We start from the raw sequence: 16,398 nt of genomic DNA, 5'->3' as shown, positions 1-16,398 counted from the left end.
GAAGTTGCCTGCTTTAGTCAGTACAACTCTTACCTCCTCTAATCCTCCCAGTTTCTCACCTATACTGTACCACACTGCTATTTTCCACAACCTTTCAGTTACAACACAACCAATTATTTGTCAAGGTATACTCAGTGGACTGATTCCTATATATTTTTTACACTCTTCCTTACTGCCGTTCCCCAAATACAGTACAAGCAGATGATTGTAGACTTCAACCATTCATTTGGCACTTCCCTTATCTTCTATGCCATTGGACCGATACTGTAATAGTCTTGTAGATTTAAAATTGTTGGTATATTACATCTTTACTGTTTACACAAGTTCAAGAAAATGGTGGGATTTATGACTTCTATGGATACCTACAGCCTCCTTTTACAATATGTTAGCCTTAGATATAATTCTCAGCCATTACTCGAAGCCACAGTGAGTATCAAGGCGCCTAGGGGGACGAGCTTGCGTTCTGTCTCCTGTGAATATCACTCAGATTTAGCTGAAGCGGAGTTTTAATACTGTATCTTATTTGTTTCTAATTATTGTTTTTATTTACTGTATAAGGTCAGAATTCTTCCCTTCTTAAATAATTTCTAAATTTACCATCCTTGATGAGATTGGAATGCTTGAAACTTGTGCATTACTCAGCTTTTGCATGAAGTAGATTCAAAGAGCTGAATTTTATTTATTTCTAATTATTTCTATTATCATAGGTTTCTTTGTTTTATATAAACACAAAATATGATATACAATACTACATACACAAAAACACAGACATAATCAGAACATACCTATTTGAGAACCCACATGTAGCGATGTAATTACCAAAAACATCAAAATCCGAAAGGCTACCAGTGTGAGCTTGAAAAGAGTGTTCCTGACGTATTGTACGTGGATCATGAAGGACTATTCTTCCTGTCAGATCACCGTGACAAACAAATCTAGGATGATCACGAAGAATAACACAACCTTGCTCTCCAACTTGGTGCTGTTGAAAAAATGAAAAATTAATATAAAATATAAAATAAGTGGATTGTTAGCAATACAACCAGAACATCTACAGTACTTTAGGAGAACTGAACAGAGAATGATTCAATAGTGTGTCTGCCTCTAATTTACACCATTTTTATTATCACACAGCTTCATAATACTCCAAGGCATATCCACGATGCACACACCACTCTAAAGGCATGATTTGGATTGTACCTAGATGCAGGTTGAGGAAGAATGTGTTATATCTCATCTAACATGGTAACAGCTATATACATATTAGCACAGTACTTCATACATCTGCATATGGCATTGATTAAGATATGCAGTAGTCCAGTGGTTCTCAACCTTGTTTGCCCCATGCACCCCTTTCACCATATGTCAGAATGTCATTCCCCCCTCATTTCCAAGATTGTCTGCCTCAAAAAGTGCATTCCAAATAATATGAATATAATACTGAAAATCCTATATTTTTTCCATATTAGTATCAGTTTTCCCCTTCCCTGAAAACCTGAGGGGGGAAATTCCCCCCTGGTTGAGAACCCCTGCAGTAGTCCCTTGCCAATTGTGGAGGTTCGGTTCCTGAAAAACCCTGTGGTTGGCAAGACTAAAGGCCTATGGGAAATAAGGTGTTAGGTTCCATGGCTGTGGATAACACTCATCAAAGCCTAACTAACTTGCCTGTTCCTTCACTAAACAATACCTGTATTGTACATATAATTAAATTTGAGTCAAATACATATACTATAATAGCTTAATATAAATTAAATAGTAATATAAATTTTACTACAATACAAAGTCGAGGCTTGAAGATGGTAGTTATGCAGATTCTTACCAGGACAAGGTAAAGGTGTTAAACAAGTTCTTTTCCCCAGTGTTCACAAGAGAGGATGCGAATAATTTTCCTGCGCTGAGGAGAGATGGTTTGACACAGTGATGGCCCACATTGTGTTCTCAGAAGAGGGTATAAGAAATAAATTGTTAAAGCTAAAGGTTCAAAGAGTCCCAGCCCTGACATGGAGCATTCCAGAGTGTTAAGAGAGTTGTGCAACGAGCTTGCTGAGCCCCTGAAGATCCTGTTCTGTAAATGCCTGGATGAGCAAAAGGTCCCCAGTGATTGGAAAATGGCTTAAACAAGTCCTATATTTAAGAAGGAAGATCGTCACTCCACAAATAATATTATAGACCAGTGAGCCTGACCAGTATAGTATGTAAAGTACTAGAGAGCATTATAAAAGATGCCATGATGGAGCATCTACTACGAAACAACCTTGTAAAGGACTGCCAACACGATTTTCTGCCGGGACGCTCCTGCTTAACACAATTACTCGAGGTACTGGATGTTTGGACCCAAATTCTGGAACAGGGCAGCAATACCAACACTATATAAATAAGTAAACCCTTGTGATTCGTGGGGGTTAGGTTCTAAAGAATAGCGCAAATGAGCAAAACCGCGAATAGCAGCTAAACTACCTTAGTGCACTACTGTATATCTATACCAAACAACCGACCAACAGCGGCAACACTCATTCCCTCTTTTAACTTATCTAATTATTCAATGTTCTTTGTCAGGGTCATCACTGACTTCTGCCTTTTACATTTTACTCCACTAGCATTGACACTAGGCAGTCTTTTAGGGGCCATTTCACACTGATACACTAAAGTTTTGAGAGTACAACACAGGATGCTGTGTGGGGTGACTCATTGTGCTGAGGGAAAAGGCTCGCAAGCTAGCCACCATCTGCTTACTGCGAATCGTCAAAATCGCGAATCATAAACCCAAGAATGGCAGGGGCTTTCAACAGTGTATCCTATGAAAGGCTGAGAATTAAACTGGAAGGGTATGGGTTTCGGGGAGGTGTCCTAACGTGGATCGGAGACTTTCCGCACGATAACAAGCAGTGTGTGGTGATTAATGGTACAAAATTGTCATGTGTACCCGTGACAAGCGTGGTACCATAGGGCAGTGCATCAGGCCCGTTGTTGTTTGTTTGTTTCATAAACGACATGCTGAAAGTTATACACTCCTCTGTACAAATATTTGTTGATGATGCCAAGTTATTCAGGGAAATTAAGAGCCAAACAGACTGTGAAAAGCTGCAGAAATATCTCGTTGAACTTCAAGAGTGGTCAAAGAAATGGCTGCTAAAATTCAATGTAATGAAGTGTAATGGGATGCTCCTGGGTCATACCAATCGTAAGAAGGCATATCACATGTCCCAACGGGATGAAAAACTGCATTGATAAAGACCGAATGCGAAAAGGACCTGGGTGTGTATGTTGACAATGGACTGAAGTTTTCACGCCATTGTGAGAAGAAGGTGAATCAAGTAACTAAACTCGCAGATATCTAGATGGTCCGTCCCTCGTAACTCTCTTCAAAAGTGAGGTGCTTCCCTACTTGGAGTACTATCACCCCGTCTGGTCCCCGAGATATGCTAAGGACTGTAAGTTGATTGAAGCTTTCCAAAGACCAGACTTGACCAGCACTAGAGCAGGTTCAGATACATTCAGGAGCCATTGCATGCTCAGTACTTGTCAACAGTGCGTAACAGAGATGAGTCCGGCCGCCCAAGTGGCTAAATAGCCAATCAGTGGCAAAGAAGATAAAAGCAAAAGCAAAAGTTATTGTTATTTTTCAACTTGTATTTTTGGGTAGATACACATATTTATTTTTTACTGTTACATGCACACACAATCATTAATACAGATTGTGTAAAAAAAATAAAAGAAATGATTATCAAAAGATCAAAAACATAGAGAATAAATGTTTCTTATGTCCACAGGAGTTTGTATCGGATCATGGGAGTGGGAGGTGGGTGTGGTGTTGGGGATCTCAGTCTCTCCCTTCCAGGTCGAGCTGTGAGGTGCATAATTGTTCTTTTTCAACTCATCGTTTTGGGTAGATATACGATGTAATTTTTTTTTTTATTTATTTATTATTTTTTTTATCGTTACATGCACACACAATTGTCCATACAGAATGTGCAAAAAAAAAAGTAAAAGAAATGATTATCATAAGGTCAAAAACAAACAGAATAAAGAATTCTTATGTCTGCAGGAGTTAGCCCACGATCGTGGGAAGAGGAAGTGGGAGCATGCTCCTGTCCCCCATTTTCTTTCGAAACGATGGCCAGATGGCAATGCAGTATTTTGTCTTTCATTTATTAGTATTATTCATATTCATTCCTCACATTTACAGAGGAATATATTACACCGGGAAGAGATAAAGACACTACACTAATCTGCAGATACTCTAAATTCAATGCCGTGGTTGGTGAAATGGTTTAGAGTAAAAACCGAGGATACCCGGAATCCTCAGATGGGAAATCCACAGTTGGTGAGGGTCTACTGTACAATAATAAATAAGATGGGAATGACAAGTCTATGGGAAATGAAAGGATCCTTGCTGACCCTTCCCCTGCAATAAATTTGGTACTACATCAAAAACTCCTTGAACCTTCTAACTGGTATTATTAAGTCATGCTACATATCTATTGAACATTTCTTGAGTTTTCTGCAGGTCTCCAACAGGTTTGAAGATGACTGAACAGCAGGTTTTAAATTAAAGAAACGTAAGACACAAACACCCCGTAAGGAAGTTTTTTTATCAATTCAAGTTTACTCACACATCTGATCTGTTCCTGACGTGCGAGATCATACTCCACCATGGAGCTCTGGTGTCCTCCTAATAGCAGGCGATTAGAGAAGTTACCTCCCAACTGAACCATACACTGCATGTTCTCTAACTGGGGCGACCTGTTCAGGGAAACATGCTTCAATATTAGTTTAACCTGTAATACTACATTCTTGAACATAGAATAATTTGCCATATGTAAGTGTAAGTGTAAAATCTTTATCTCATATTATTTTACTTTATTCATGTTCTCCATGGATGTAAAGCCTGTTTGTTACTCAATCATTTACCTGAACCTATTCATCCATTCACACTACTGTATACAATAAAGTACAGTAAATTGTATATAAACCTTCAGATAACTTTAGTGTCCTTTCTACACAGTACCCTGAACCTTCTACTCATTAAAAGTGCAAAACATTGAAGCTATTACAGTATCAAAAGAATTTTAACTGATATTTCATGTCCAACATCCTCTACTTACTAACAAGATATCACTTTGATTAACAACTATTCTTACATTAATATCTGAAAATTCTTTCTTTTATATCCATCACCTTTCAAACATCTCTGACTAACCCAAATAAACTTTTCACCCCATTTTAAATGCCTATAAAAAATTCCTGAAAAGTTCTTATTATCTAACCCAGGTTACTCACTTTTATTTGGATAATGTTTTGTTGTTATAGATCTTACCATTCCTCTAATGACACAGATACTTTTTTCTCACAGATTCGTTCAACCAAACAACTTCCTTTAATTTGTCGAATAATTCAAATTTTTCTTGCCAGGGTCATCACTGACTTTTGCCTTTTATGTTTCACTCCACTATCATCACTAGCACTGACACTAGGCAGTCTTTTCGTGGCCATTTTTACAAAGAAGCACAAAATTTTGAGAGTACATCTGTATAACACAGGATGCTAGATCACGGGTACTGGGTGAGGGCAAACAGAGCGAGACAAGACGTCGTGGGCTCGTGGGGTGACTCGTTGTGCTGCGGGAGAAGGCTTGCATGTTAGCCACCCAAGCCACCAGTTGATTACCACAAATCGTAAACCCGCGAATAGGAAGGGTCTACTGTACAATACTGTACATATATACAGTACAATCAGAAAGAAATGTATTAAAAATGTTGAGTCTACACACACACACACACACATACATATATACAATACAGGTATAAGAAATAACTGTCCTAAGGGCAAACACATAAAGAGAATATACATTTCTTTGTACACAAGTAAAAATGTACCCCCCACCCCCCACGGTAAGCATATGTTATTCACGAATTTGGCGATTCATGGCCATTTTGAGAACCTAACCCCGGCGAATTTGAAGGGCATGCTGTATTAACACTCAAAGGGCAGTGATGTTCATATATGATATGAAAACACAGTTTATAACAAAAGACAATATTCATCATGTAATTTCATATACAGTACAGCTACTCCTCGACTTACGACATACTCGACCTACGACCTGCCTCAATCGGTACGACCACCCGCAGTTGGTACCAAAATTTTTTCAAATGACGCGAGTATTTTCTAGACCAAAATGTTTCCGTCCCGTACGAGAGCGACGTGTGGGCTGGGTCGCGTCGCCTCGTGGCTACAGCACCCATGACGTAGAGAGCATAGTTGGTGTTTGGCTGTCGTTGTTGTCGATAGTGATCGCGCTGTGTACTGACAATAATTTCGTTTCTAATTCAGTTTAGAATGACTGGCAAGCGTAGAAGTGAGAGTGCTAGTGGTGCTCAGAAGAAAAGGAGACAGTCAATTACTTTTGAGATGAAAATGAAGATAATAATGCAGCACCTATAAAGGGAACAATAATAACGAAAAAAAGACAAGGTCCTATTCATAAGATGAAAAAATTACTTGTGATATGGATCAGATACAAAAGAGTGTACCCTTAAGCCTTCTAACCCTACAGGCTCAGGCAAGAAGCCTTTTCGAAAGACTGAAGGAGTAGGCAGGAGATGAGTGTGACCAAACCTTCACAGCAAGTCATGGGTGGTTCCAAAGGTTTAAGAACCGCTACAGTTTGCAGAGTGTAAAGGTGAGTGGAGAGGCAGCAAGTGCTGATGTGGGTGCTGTTGAAGCTTTTAAGGAGGAGCTAGATCGTGTCATCATGGAGGGAAATTATTTGCCTGAGCAAATATTTAATGTGGATGAAACTGGCTTATTATGGAAGCACATGCCAGAACGACGTACATCCACAAAGAGGCAAAAACCATGCCGGGATTCAAGGCATTCAAGGTCCAAATCACACTTCTGTTGGGGGGGGGATGTAGCTGGTTTCAAGATAAAACCCTTCATGATATATCATTCAGAGAACCCAAGGGCTTTTAAACATGTCAGCAAGCACACACTGCCAGTGTTTTATCGCAGTAACAAGAAAGCATGGATGACCCTAGTACTGTTTGAGGATTGGTTCCTGATTTGTTTCATTCCACGAGCCAAGGAGTATTGTCTGCAACAAGGGATTGCATTCAAGATTTTGTTAATTTTGGATAATGCTCTGGGACACCCCCCACAACTGCACCCTGATGTTAAGGTAGTCTACATTCCACCTAACACTACCTCTATCATCCAACCCATGGATCAAGGTGCTATTGCTGCTTTTAAAGCGAATTATTTACGTACGACCTTCGCTCAGGCTGTTGCTGCTACAGAAAGTGAGAAAACGCTCAGAGAGTTTTGGAAGGACTACAACATTTTGAAATGTATAAAGAACATAGCTGCAGCATGGGATGGGGTTACAGGTCAGTACATGAATGGAATATGGAAGAAAGTCCTGAAAAGATATGTGAACAGTTTCAGAGGATTTAATGAAGATGAAGTAATTTCTGCAATTAGTAACAAGATAGTGGAGTTGGGTAAACAGCTGGAGTTAGAAATTGATAATGAAGATGCTGAGCAGTTGGTTGAAAGTGTAGCAGAAAAGCTAAGTAACGAGGATCTTATTGAACTGGAAGCACAGAAAATTGCAGAGGATGAAGCGAGTCAAAATGTAGAAGAACCTGCACCCCCCAAAAAATTTTCAGTGAAACAAATGTCAGAGGCATTTGCTACAATTAATAAGGGGATGCAAATGTTTGATGGAATGGATCAAAATGTTGAGCATTTGCAAAAGTTGACAGAATGATCCAAGATGCACTTGCTTGCTACAGGGAGATTTACAATGAAAAGAAAAATCAAACTGTGCAGTCTAAATTGGACATACATTTTAAGAAGACCCCAGTGCTGTCTCCTCACGCCCCACCAGTGTTGCCTCTTCACTTCCTAAAGATGATCCAATACCTTCAACAAGCAAGTTTCCCCTGTATGTTAACCTGTCTGAAGAAAGTAACATTGATGACCCACCCAGCCCTGTGACCTCCTCTGCTTCATCCAGTTAATGTAGTCTCCATGTATAATTAAAAAATTATGGGGGCCCCGTGTGCATTCAGCGGACTCCATTAAAGGTAAGTGCACAGTAACACTGTATTCATTCCTCATTATTGATTACTTTTACTGTACTGTACTGTACTGTATTTCATTTTAGATTTTCTAAGAATTATTTTTTGCATTTTCGACTTACAGCCAATTCGACTTACGACCTGGATTTGGGTCCCTAACCCCGTCGTAAGTCGGGGAGCAGCTGTACTGTACTATACCAGTCTTTCTCTAAGAAAAATAAACTAGCTGTCTAAATATTACTCCTCCTCCTCTAACATATTTAATAAATGCAACTCACTGGTGTGTGAAGGTAGGCATTCCTTGTCTGGTGCGGAGATTTAAGGAAGTTGGAGTTAGTGCCAGGATTCCAGGGTCAATAGATCGTAGATCACGAATTTCCTCAGTAGCGTGAACTTGGAAAGATGTGTACTTCATGAGTTCGGTACTTAGGTATGATGTCACATGTCCCTGTTAGGAGGAAAACAGTTTTAAAGGGCCATTGTCTTTAACTGAAATATAAACACAGCTACGGGCCAAAAATATTAAATAATCTTACAAAAGCTTCAGCATTTCAAATGGCAATCTACAGTTCTATTCACTAGTGATCCTATTAAAATTTGGTTTTGGAAAAAGAATGATTAAGCAAAATTGTTACCTCATGAACTTTAAAAAGAAAACAAGCTGGTGGTAATATGGTAGTGAAGGAAACCCGACTAAGAGATGGAATTTTATTCCTGTTGTTTCTTCACAAGACTTTTTCAAAGGAATGAACACACAATTTGTAGTATTGTGCTGAACTGTTATTTATAAAAAAGTCGAGTCCACAGTAGTGGGAGGAGCTATGTCGTGTCCCTCCATTGGTTAGTTGGTGTTGCTGCTGTTTCTTTTCTCCGCCAATCGTGTGCTGCCATCTGGGCCATGGTGTGCGACCAGGTCACCCAGCCTGCTTTGGTGTTAATTTTGGTTGTAGCTTAATGTATGCTGCTTCCAAGGATTTCCTGGTCTTTTTGTTTATGCCCTTGTGTAAAACCTGGGTACCTTCACATCTGGGCAAATGTCCCAGTGTCTATATGATTGATGAAGGCATTGGTTGTCCTGTGGGTTTCTAAAGTCCACTCGGTGCTCTCGCAGTCTCATCTGTAAGCCTCTGCCTGTCTCTCCATATTTTGATTCGCCAACCCACACACATGTCTACACTTAACGACCTCTAAACAGAAGGTCTTAAACAAAGGCGGCCTATAGGATGCCACATGTTCATGACAAGCCTCAGGCTCTCCCTATTGGTTAAGTTTAAGGCCCTCACACTGTCATTGGTCAGTTTGAGCGGGAACACTCAGACAGGCACTTGGTTTCTCAACTGAATTTTCATACCCATTTTCTCTAAAACAAGATGTAATTTACTCTTATAATCATGTTACAGGCATACCTGGTAACCAAAAAGACCAGGAAAGCCTTGTTAGCAGCATATTTCATGCTACAACCTAACATAAACATCAAAGCAGGCTGGTTGCATACGGTGGCCCAGATGGCAGCACATGATTGACAGAGAAAAGGGACAGCAGCGACACCAACCGAGTAATGGAAGGACGTGACATAGCCCCGTCCACTATCACAGACCCAACTTTTTGTATAAGCAGCAGTACAGTACAGAACAGTACAGTACTCCAAATTGTGTGTTCACTCCTTTGAAAAAGTCTTGTGGAGAAAAATGAGGAATACAGTAATATCTCTGTTCGCCAGAATCCCTCAAACCCGGAACTCTTCGATAGCCAGAATTGAAATTTTCTCAGAAAATTGTTCCCAAAGCCAGAGTTTTCTGGAAAATTCTGGCTTTCGGAATGAGTTACCGAGGCGCACATTTTATGGAAATTTCAAGAAATTTTCCTGGTACCCGGAAAATTCTCGGGATAGAGGATTTTTATTCCGGACTTGAGAGAAGAAAATTAGGGGCATTTTCCAGAAATTCCAAGAAAAATTTTCTGGTACCCTGTAATGTGCAATTTCTGGAATTTCTGAGAATATTTTTCTGCTCCCAGAAAATTCCAGGGATGAGGGATTTTTTCCGGCTTTGAAAGATGAAATAATTTTTCATTCTGGAACTTCCACGAACATTTCTCCATTACCCGGAAAATTCCGGAGATGAGGGAATTTTATCCGGCTTTGAGTCGTCTCATTATCTGGAAATTTCTCATTCCCAGAAGTGCTCTGCACCAATTGTTCTGGCTGATGGAGATATCACTAGTTTCATCTCTTAGCCGTGTATCCTTGACTACCATTTTACCATTTGTTCACAATGAACAATGTTCACTTTACATTTACTTGCACAAAGAGAAATTCACTTACCCCTGAATTCCCCATCCAAACTAATTCTTCTTTTCTGTCAGTGCTAACAGCTGAAACTCCAAAATGGTCACTTCCATCTACTAAAACTGTACGACTCTCCTGGTACTCTCCACTATTCCCAAAATCTGCTTGGTGAGTGTCATGAGGAAACTCTCCACCAGACTGGTATGCCTCTCCAGCATCACCAGGATACATCTCTGCATAGGCAGAATTGTCTTCTGGGAATGTGCTGTTCTCACTGTAAGGCCCTATTTGGGGAAAAATCACAAAACAAAGAAATATAAAAGAATACCTGTATGTTTATATGCTGTACAATATATATAGTTTTTCCATTATTATATAATTTATTGAAAAATATAAAATGTCAAAACTGACACAGTAATCGTAATCAACATATTTTAACCCATTCATTACGGCATGGAAAAATAATAATTACTCAAAACGGCGACTTTATGAATAATTTAAAGTGTTTTTATTAATTTTTTATTTATGGCCATTTTAAAGAAGACAACTTCCCAAGTCCTAAATCAGCTAAAATCATGGTAAAGAGGGACTAAATACACTTCCCACCTAACAACAAGTGCATAGTAATTGATGTCACGGCTGGCTGACATAGGATTGACTGAACACCACAAACACAGGAAATTATAAACGTTTCATTTGCTTTCTTGATAATTTTTCTCTTGACCTTTGAAAGAATTTGCTTCCCTGAACCCCATAAATATGTAAAACTGTTATCATAAGCTTTTATACTTTCACCTTTTGAAAATTCTGGAATTGGGTGGTGCCAGGAGGCAGTGCCTAGAGTCATAGATGCCAGATGCAACAAGTATCTCAACTCCCTTTCATACATTATAATCGAATTGTGTTCCTTTTATGATCATTCTTATTTATTTTACTAGAAAGATGAGGTTTCTCTGAACCAAAAAATATATACACATAGACTTGCTATTTGTTATACATATGCCTTCTTTCCTCTGCATGGCCAGCTCTAGTGGGTGGCCACTTGGCAATACGTTATAAAGTCTGTATTGTTGTGAATCATTGCTGCCAGATGTTTAGGTTGCTTCCCCAGCTCTCTGTCTTGCACAAACGTGCCGAGTCTCTTTATCTCATACACTTTAAAAAATACTGTATATATGAATACAGTACAGTACATACATACATATAAGTACATACTGTATAAGGAATATAAAACTCATGCTACAAATTTTTTTTGCTATGTGCAATTGTACATGGCACTGCTTTGAACATGAAATGAAAACAATTAATTATAAATTGGAAATTTCAGTGCTGTACAGTATTTTGAATATATGAAAATATTTTTTTATGAATTGGCAGTTTCAACTGCAAAAATTATAGTTTTTCAAGTTCATTTGAGCATTATCAACAAAATACGTACAGTAAAAGCAAAAACTGCAAAAACCTGTCTCGCCATCAATTTTTTAATGAATTTTGTCTCAAACACCTCATCAGATGTCCAATGATCTATTACTGTACAGTGAACCCTCACTTTACGCGGTTAATTCAACCCACGGCGGCCCGCGTAACGTGAGAAACGCGTAAAGTGAACAACATAACATATGGGATTAATTGAAATAGAGACCGGGCCGACCCCCAAACTCCACTTTTTCAGACACAATACCTACGTTGTAGTAAAAATAACTTCTTAATTTTATGATGGTGTGCACACACAATTAATAATTAAGAGAAATATCAATAATATTAGCTTTTTTAACACTTACATTAGTAGAAAAGATGGCTGGGCACACGGGGATGGGGGGTTGGTTCCGAGGCAGAGGGCAGATTATTGGCCTCACCTGTATCACTCAATGTATCACTATCCACCACAGAGGCTTGCAGGGCCTCTTTGTCAAACCCCTCAAAGTCCATATAAGTCCATATCCTCACTATAATTATCACTATCACTGACTTGGGCCGGCTGTGGTGGGTGGCGGGTGAAGAACTCGGTAATATTTTGATGACTGGGCGACCTTGTGCGCACCCTGCTCGCACCGCTTACACAACATTGCGGATGGCGGGAGAGGGCGGGAGAGATGGCGGGAGGTTTGGATCCAAAAATGGCGCGGCTCGCCAGCCACTCTCCGCGTAAAGGGGTAAACGCACCACGGAATGTGAGCATTCCGGTTTCAGCAGGGTACTGCGTAAACGTGGAAACGCGGAATGTGGGACCGCGTAAAGCGAGGGTTGACTGTATATGGTGTTTTCTGTTATGATATATTATTAGTATCATACACAGAAATCAAAATATTTTTTTCTCTTCCTATTTAAGTGTACAGTAGGGCCTCTCCTTGACATACGACATTTGCGACTTACGACAAAACGGGCTTACGACGGCCAGTCGTTTAAAAATTTCCACATTAATTTCGAGTATAGACGTTTAGTTGTAAAGTGATGCCGTACGACAACTTTGGCTGGCAAGCGCTGCTGCCACGTGGTGTACAGCATCCACGTCGTATCCCGCTCGGTTTGTGTTTGGCCGTCGTTGTTCTTATTGATCGCGTTGTGTACTTACAAAATTTTTGTTTGTAATTCCCTTTAAAATTGTTGGCAAGCGTAAAAGTGAGTGTGCGCGTGGTGCTGAGAAGAAAAAGAGACAGTCAATTACTTTTATGATGAAAATGAAAATAATAATGCAATATGAAAATGGAAAAATGGTATCAACAATTTCATGTGACCTTGGCTTCTCTGATTTGATGATATCAACAATTTTGAAGGACAAGGAACGAATTTGTGAGGCAGTGAAAGGATCAGCACCTATGAAGGGCACAATAATATAAAAAAAAAGACAAGGTCCTCTTCATGAGATGGAGAAATTTCTCATGACACGGATGGAAGATCAGCTACAAAAGCGTATACCGTTAAGCCTTCTAACCATACAGGCTAAGGCAAGAAGCCTCTTCGAAACCCTGAAAGAGCAGGAAGGAGAGGAGAGCACTCTAAACTTCACAGCAAGTCATGGGTGGTTCCAAAGGTTTAAAAAACTTTACAATTTGCACAGTGTAAAGGTGAGTGGAGAGACAGCAAGTGCTGATGTGGGTGCTGTTGAAGCTTTTAAGGAGGAGCTAGATCGTTTCATCGTGGGGGAAATTATTTGCCTGAGCAAATATTTAATATGGTTGAAACTAGTTTATTCTGGAAGCGCATGCTAGAATGGACATACATTCACAAAGAGGCAAAAACCATGCCGGGATTCAAGGCATTCAAGGACCAAATCACACTTCTGTTGGGGAGGAATGTTGCTGGTTTCAAGATAAAACCCTTCATGATATATCATTCCGAGAACCCAAGGGCTTTCAAAAATGTCAGCAAGCACACATTGCCAGTTTTATCACAGTAATAAGAAAGCATGGATGACCCTAGCAATGTTTGAGGATTGGTTCCCAAGTTGTTTCATTCCACGAGCCAAGGAGTATTGTCTGCAACAAGGGGTTGCCTTCAAAATTTTTAATTTTAGATAATGCTCCGGGACACCCACCACACCTGGATGACCTGCACCTTGATGTTAAGGTAATCTGCCTTCCACCTAACACTACCACTGTCATCCAACCCATGGATCAAAGTGCTATTGCTGCTTTTAAAGCATATTATTTACGTGCAACCTTCGCTCAGGCTATTGCTGCAACTGAACGTGAGAAAACTCTCAGAGAATTTTGGAAGGACTACAGCATTTTGCAACGTACAAAGAACATATTTGCAGCATGGGATGAGGGTAGAGGTCAGTGCATGAATGGAATATGAAAGAAGGTCCTGAAAAGATATGTGAACAGTTTCAAAGGATTTAATGAAGATGATGCAGTTTCTGAGATTAGTAACAAGATAGTGCAGATGGGTAAACAGCTGGAGTTAGAAATTAATAATGAAGACGTTGAGCAGTTGGTGGAAAGTGTAGCAGAAGAGCTAAGTAACGAAGATCTTATTGAACTGGAGACACAGAAATTGGCAGAAGAAGAACCTGAACCCCCCAAAAAGTTTTCAGTGAAACAAATGGCAGAGGCATTTGCTACTATTAATAAGGGGATGCAAATATTTGAAGAAATGAATCCTAATGTTGAGTGATTTGCAAAGTTGACGGACTAATCCAAGATGCACTTGCTTGCTACAGGGAGATTTATAGTGAAAAGAAAAGGCAAACTATGCAGTCTAAATTGGACATATTTTTTTAAGAAGTCCCCCACTGCTGTCTCCTCATGCCCCACTGCTGCCTCTTCACTCCCTGAAGATAATCCAATACCTTCAACAAGTAAGTCTGTTAGACTGTCTGAAGAAAGAGAAGTTGATGACCCACCCAGACCTGTCTCTTCTGCTTCATCCAATTAATGTAGTAGTCTCCATGCTTAATTAAAAATTATTGAGGCCGTGTGTGCATTCAGCTGACTACATTAAAGGTAAGTGCACAGTAACACTTTATTCATTTTTCATTATAGATTACTTTTACTGTACTGTATTACATTTTAGAATTTATACGTATTATTTTTATCAGCTTGACTTACGACCTGGTTGTCGGAACGTAACTCTGTCGTAAGTCAAGGAGAGACTGTACTGTATTCCTCAATTTTGACAACATTAATCATTGGTTAAAATTAATTTGTCACCAATAGATTGTTATCGAGAAACTCCAAAAGATAATCAAGTTCATCTGAATTTTTAATGGCAGACCAATCATTAGGTAATCCACAACTACCTGTACTTCCATCAAAGTCGAAAATTTCATGCTGGAAGTCACTGGCAATCAATCCCCAATGCTCTCCTTCACAGGGCCAAAATGTCACCTTCCCCTCCCACCGACAGTAGTTGGCCGAGTTTCGTCATTGTTCAGTTCATCTTCTCCAACAACATCATAGTCACTCCCCCCTATATCCGAGACAGAATTGTCATTTTCTATTGAATCAACAAATTCAAAGTAAAAGTCTGGGTTGGCAGTGGCATCTCTTTCTACTGCCCGCCGATCAAAACACAGTTATCATACACCAACTTTCCTCTTCGCAATTGTGATGGTAACCGAGTGTTTCTTCACGGCATAAATTATGGACTCAACTGATGGAAACACTAGATAAGTTGTAATACAGTAGAACACCGATATAACACGAGATAGGTCGCTTTAAACCGAATTCGCACTAAATCGAAGTGTTGTTTCAATGGAATAATTTAGTTTGGTACTTGAAACACCAAATACTAAAAAGACTGAGAGTCTACCCAGATGCAATCCAGCCCTTCTCCTAGAATAAACAAATATTGTTTTTTGTAGTATTATGTTAAAACAAACACTCATAAATCAACACAGCTAAAATTAAGGGATGCAAAATGGTCTGTTTACTGGCTGGGAAGATGGGGGAGGGGGGGGGGAAGGGAAGTGAGGTGATATGCTTGACAGTTGATGCCAAGGTCTAGTGCTTATTTATTTATCTGTCCTTAAGAGTGACTAAGTTTTCTCTTAGAAAATGTCACTGAACTGACATGGGAGACTATAATTAACATTGCTGGAATTCTTATAAGATAGTGATTAATTTGAATATAAACATGCTACAGCTCGCATTAGACATACAAATTTTAGTTCTGGAATTCTTATAAGATAGTGATTAATCTGAATATAAGCATGCTATAGTTTGCACAAGACAAAAATTTTAGTAATCATTTAGTACATTATTTTGAGTACATGTACAGTACAGTTTTGCCTTTACGACAGTGTAACATGCCCAGAGAAACATTAGGCACAAAATTTGAAATATGATGCGCCAGATTGACTCACGCAAAAGAGGAAAGATTCGCTTTAAATTAAAACATTGTCCTTAATGGTGGGTGTCGCTTTAAATCAATAATCTTAAATTGAATTGCTTTAAATTGACGTTCTACTGTACAGTACTTTCCAGCTAACATGTGCAACTTAAAAATGCTCTGGGACATAACCGTCTCAGCTGTAATGTACTGCAGAAAGCGTTTAGGGACACATGTCCCATCCGTAATGAAAGG

At 39.4% G+C, this 16,398-nt stretch overlaps 1 protein-coding gene across 6 annotated transcripts in view; it reads right to left on the bottom strand.

The window, feature by feature from the left end:
* LOC121858239 (PAN2-PAN3 deadenylation complex catalytic subunit PAN2-like) overlaps positions 1-16,398 on the bottom strand; it is a 66,456-nt gene that overhangs the window by 39,632 nt on the left and 10,426 nt on the right. For all 6 annotated transcript variants that reach the window (XM_042354539.1, XM_042354534.1, XM_042354536.1 and 3 more), the window contains 4 exons: positions 10,408-10,655; positions 8,363-8,532; positions 4,614-4,743; positions 786-982 (listed from right to left, as the gene is read on the bottom strand). In XM_042354539.1, the coding sequence (XP_042210473.1) occupies positions 786-982; positions 4,614-4,743; positions 8,363-8,532; positions 10,408-10,655 (745 nt within the window). The remainder of the gene's footprint in view (positions 1-785; positions 983-4,613; positions 4,744-8,362; positions 8,533-10,407; positions 10,656-16,398) is intronic.

The sequence above is a fragment of the Homarus americanus genome, unplaced genomic scaffold (genome assembly GCF_018991925.1).
Source record: "Homarus americanus isolate GMGI-L3 unplaced genomic scaffold, GMGI_Hamer_2.0 scaffold57980, whole genome shotgun sequence".
Taxonomy (NCBI): domain Eukaryota; kingdom Metazoa; phylum Arthropoda; class Malacostraca; order Decapoda; family Nephropidae; genus Homarus; species Homarus americanus.
This window is presented reverse-complemented; position numbering and strand designations above follow the sequence as displayed.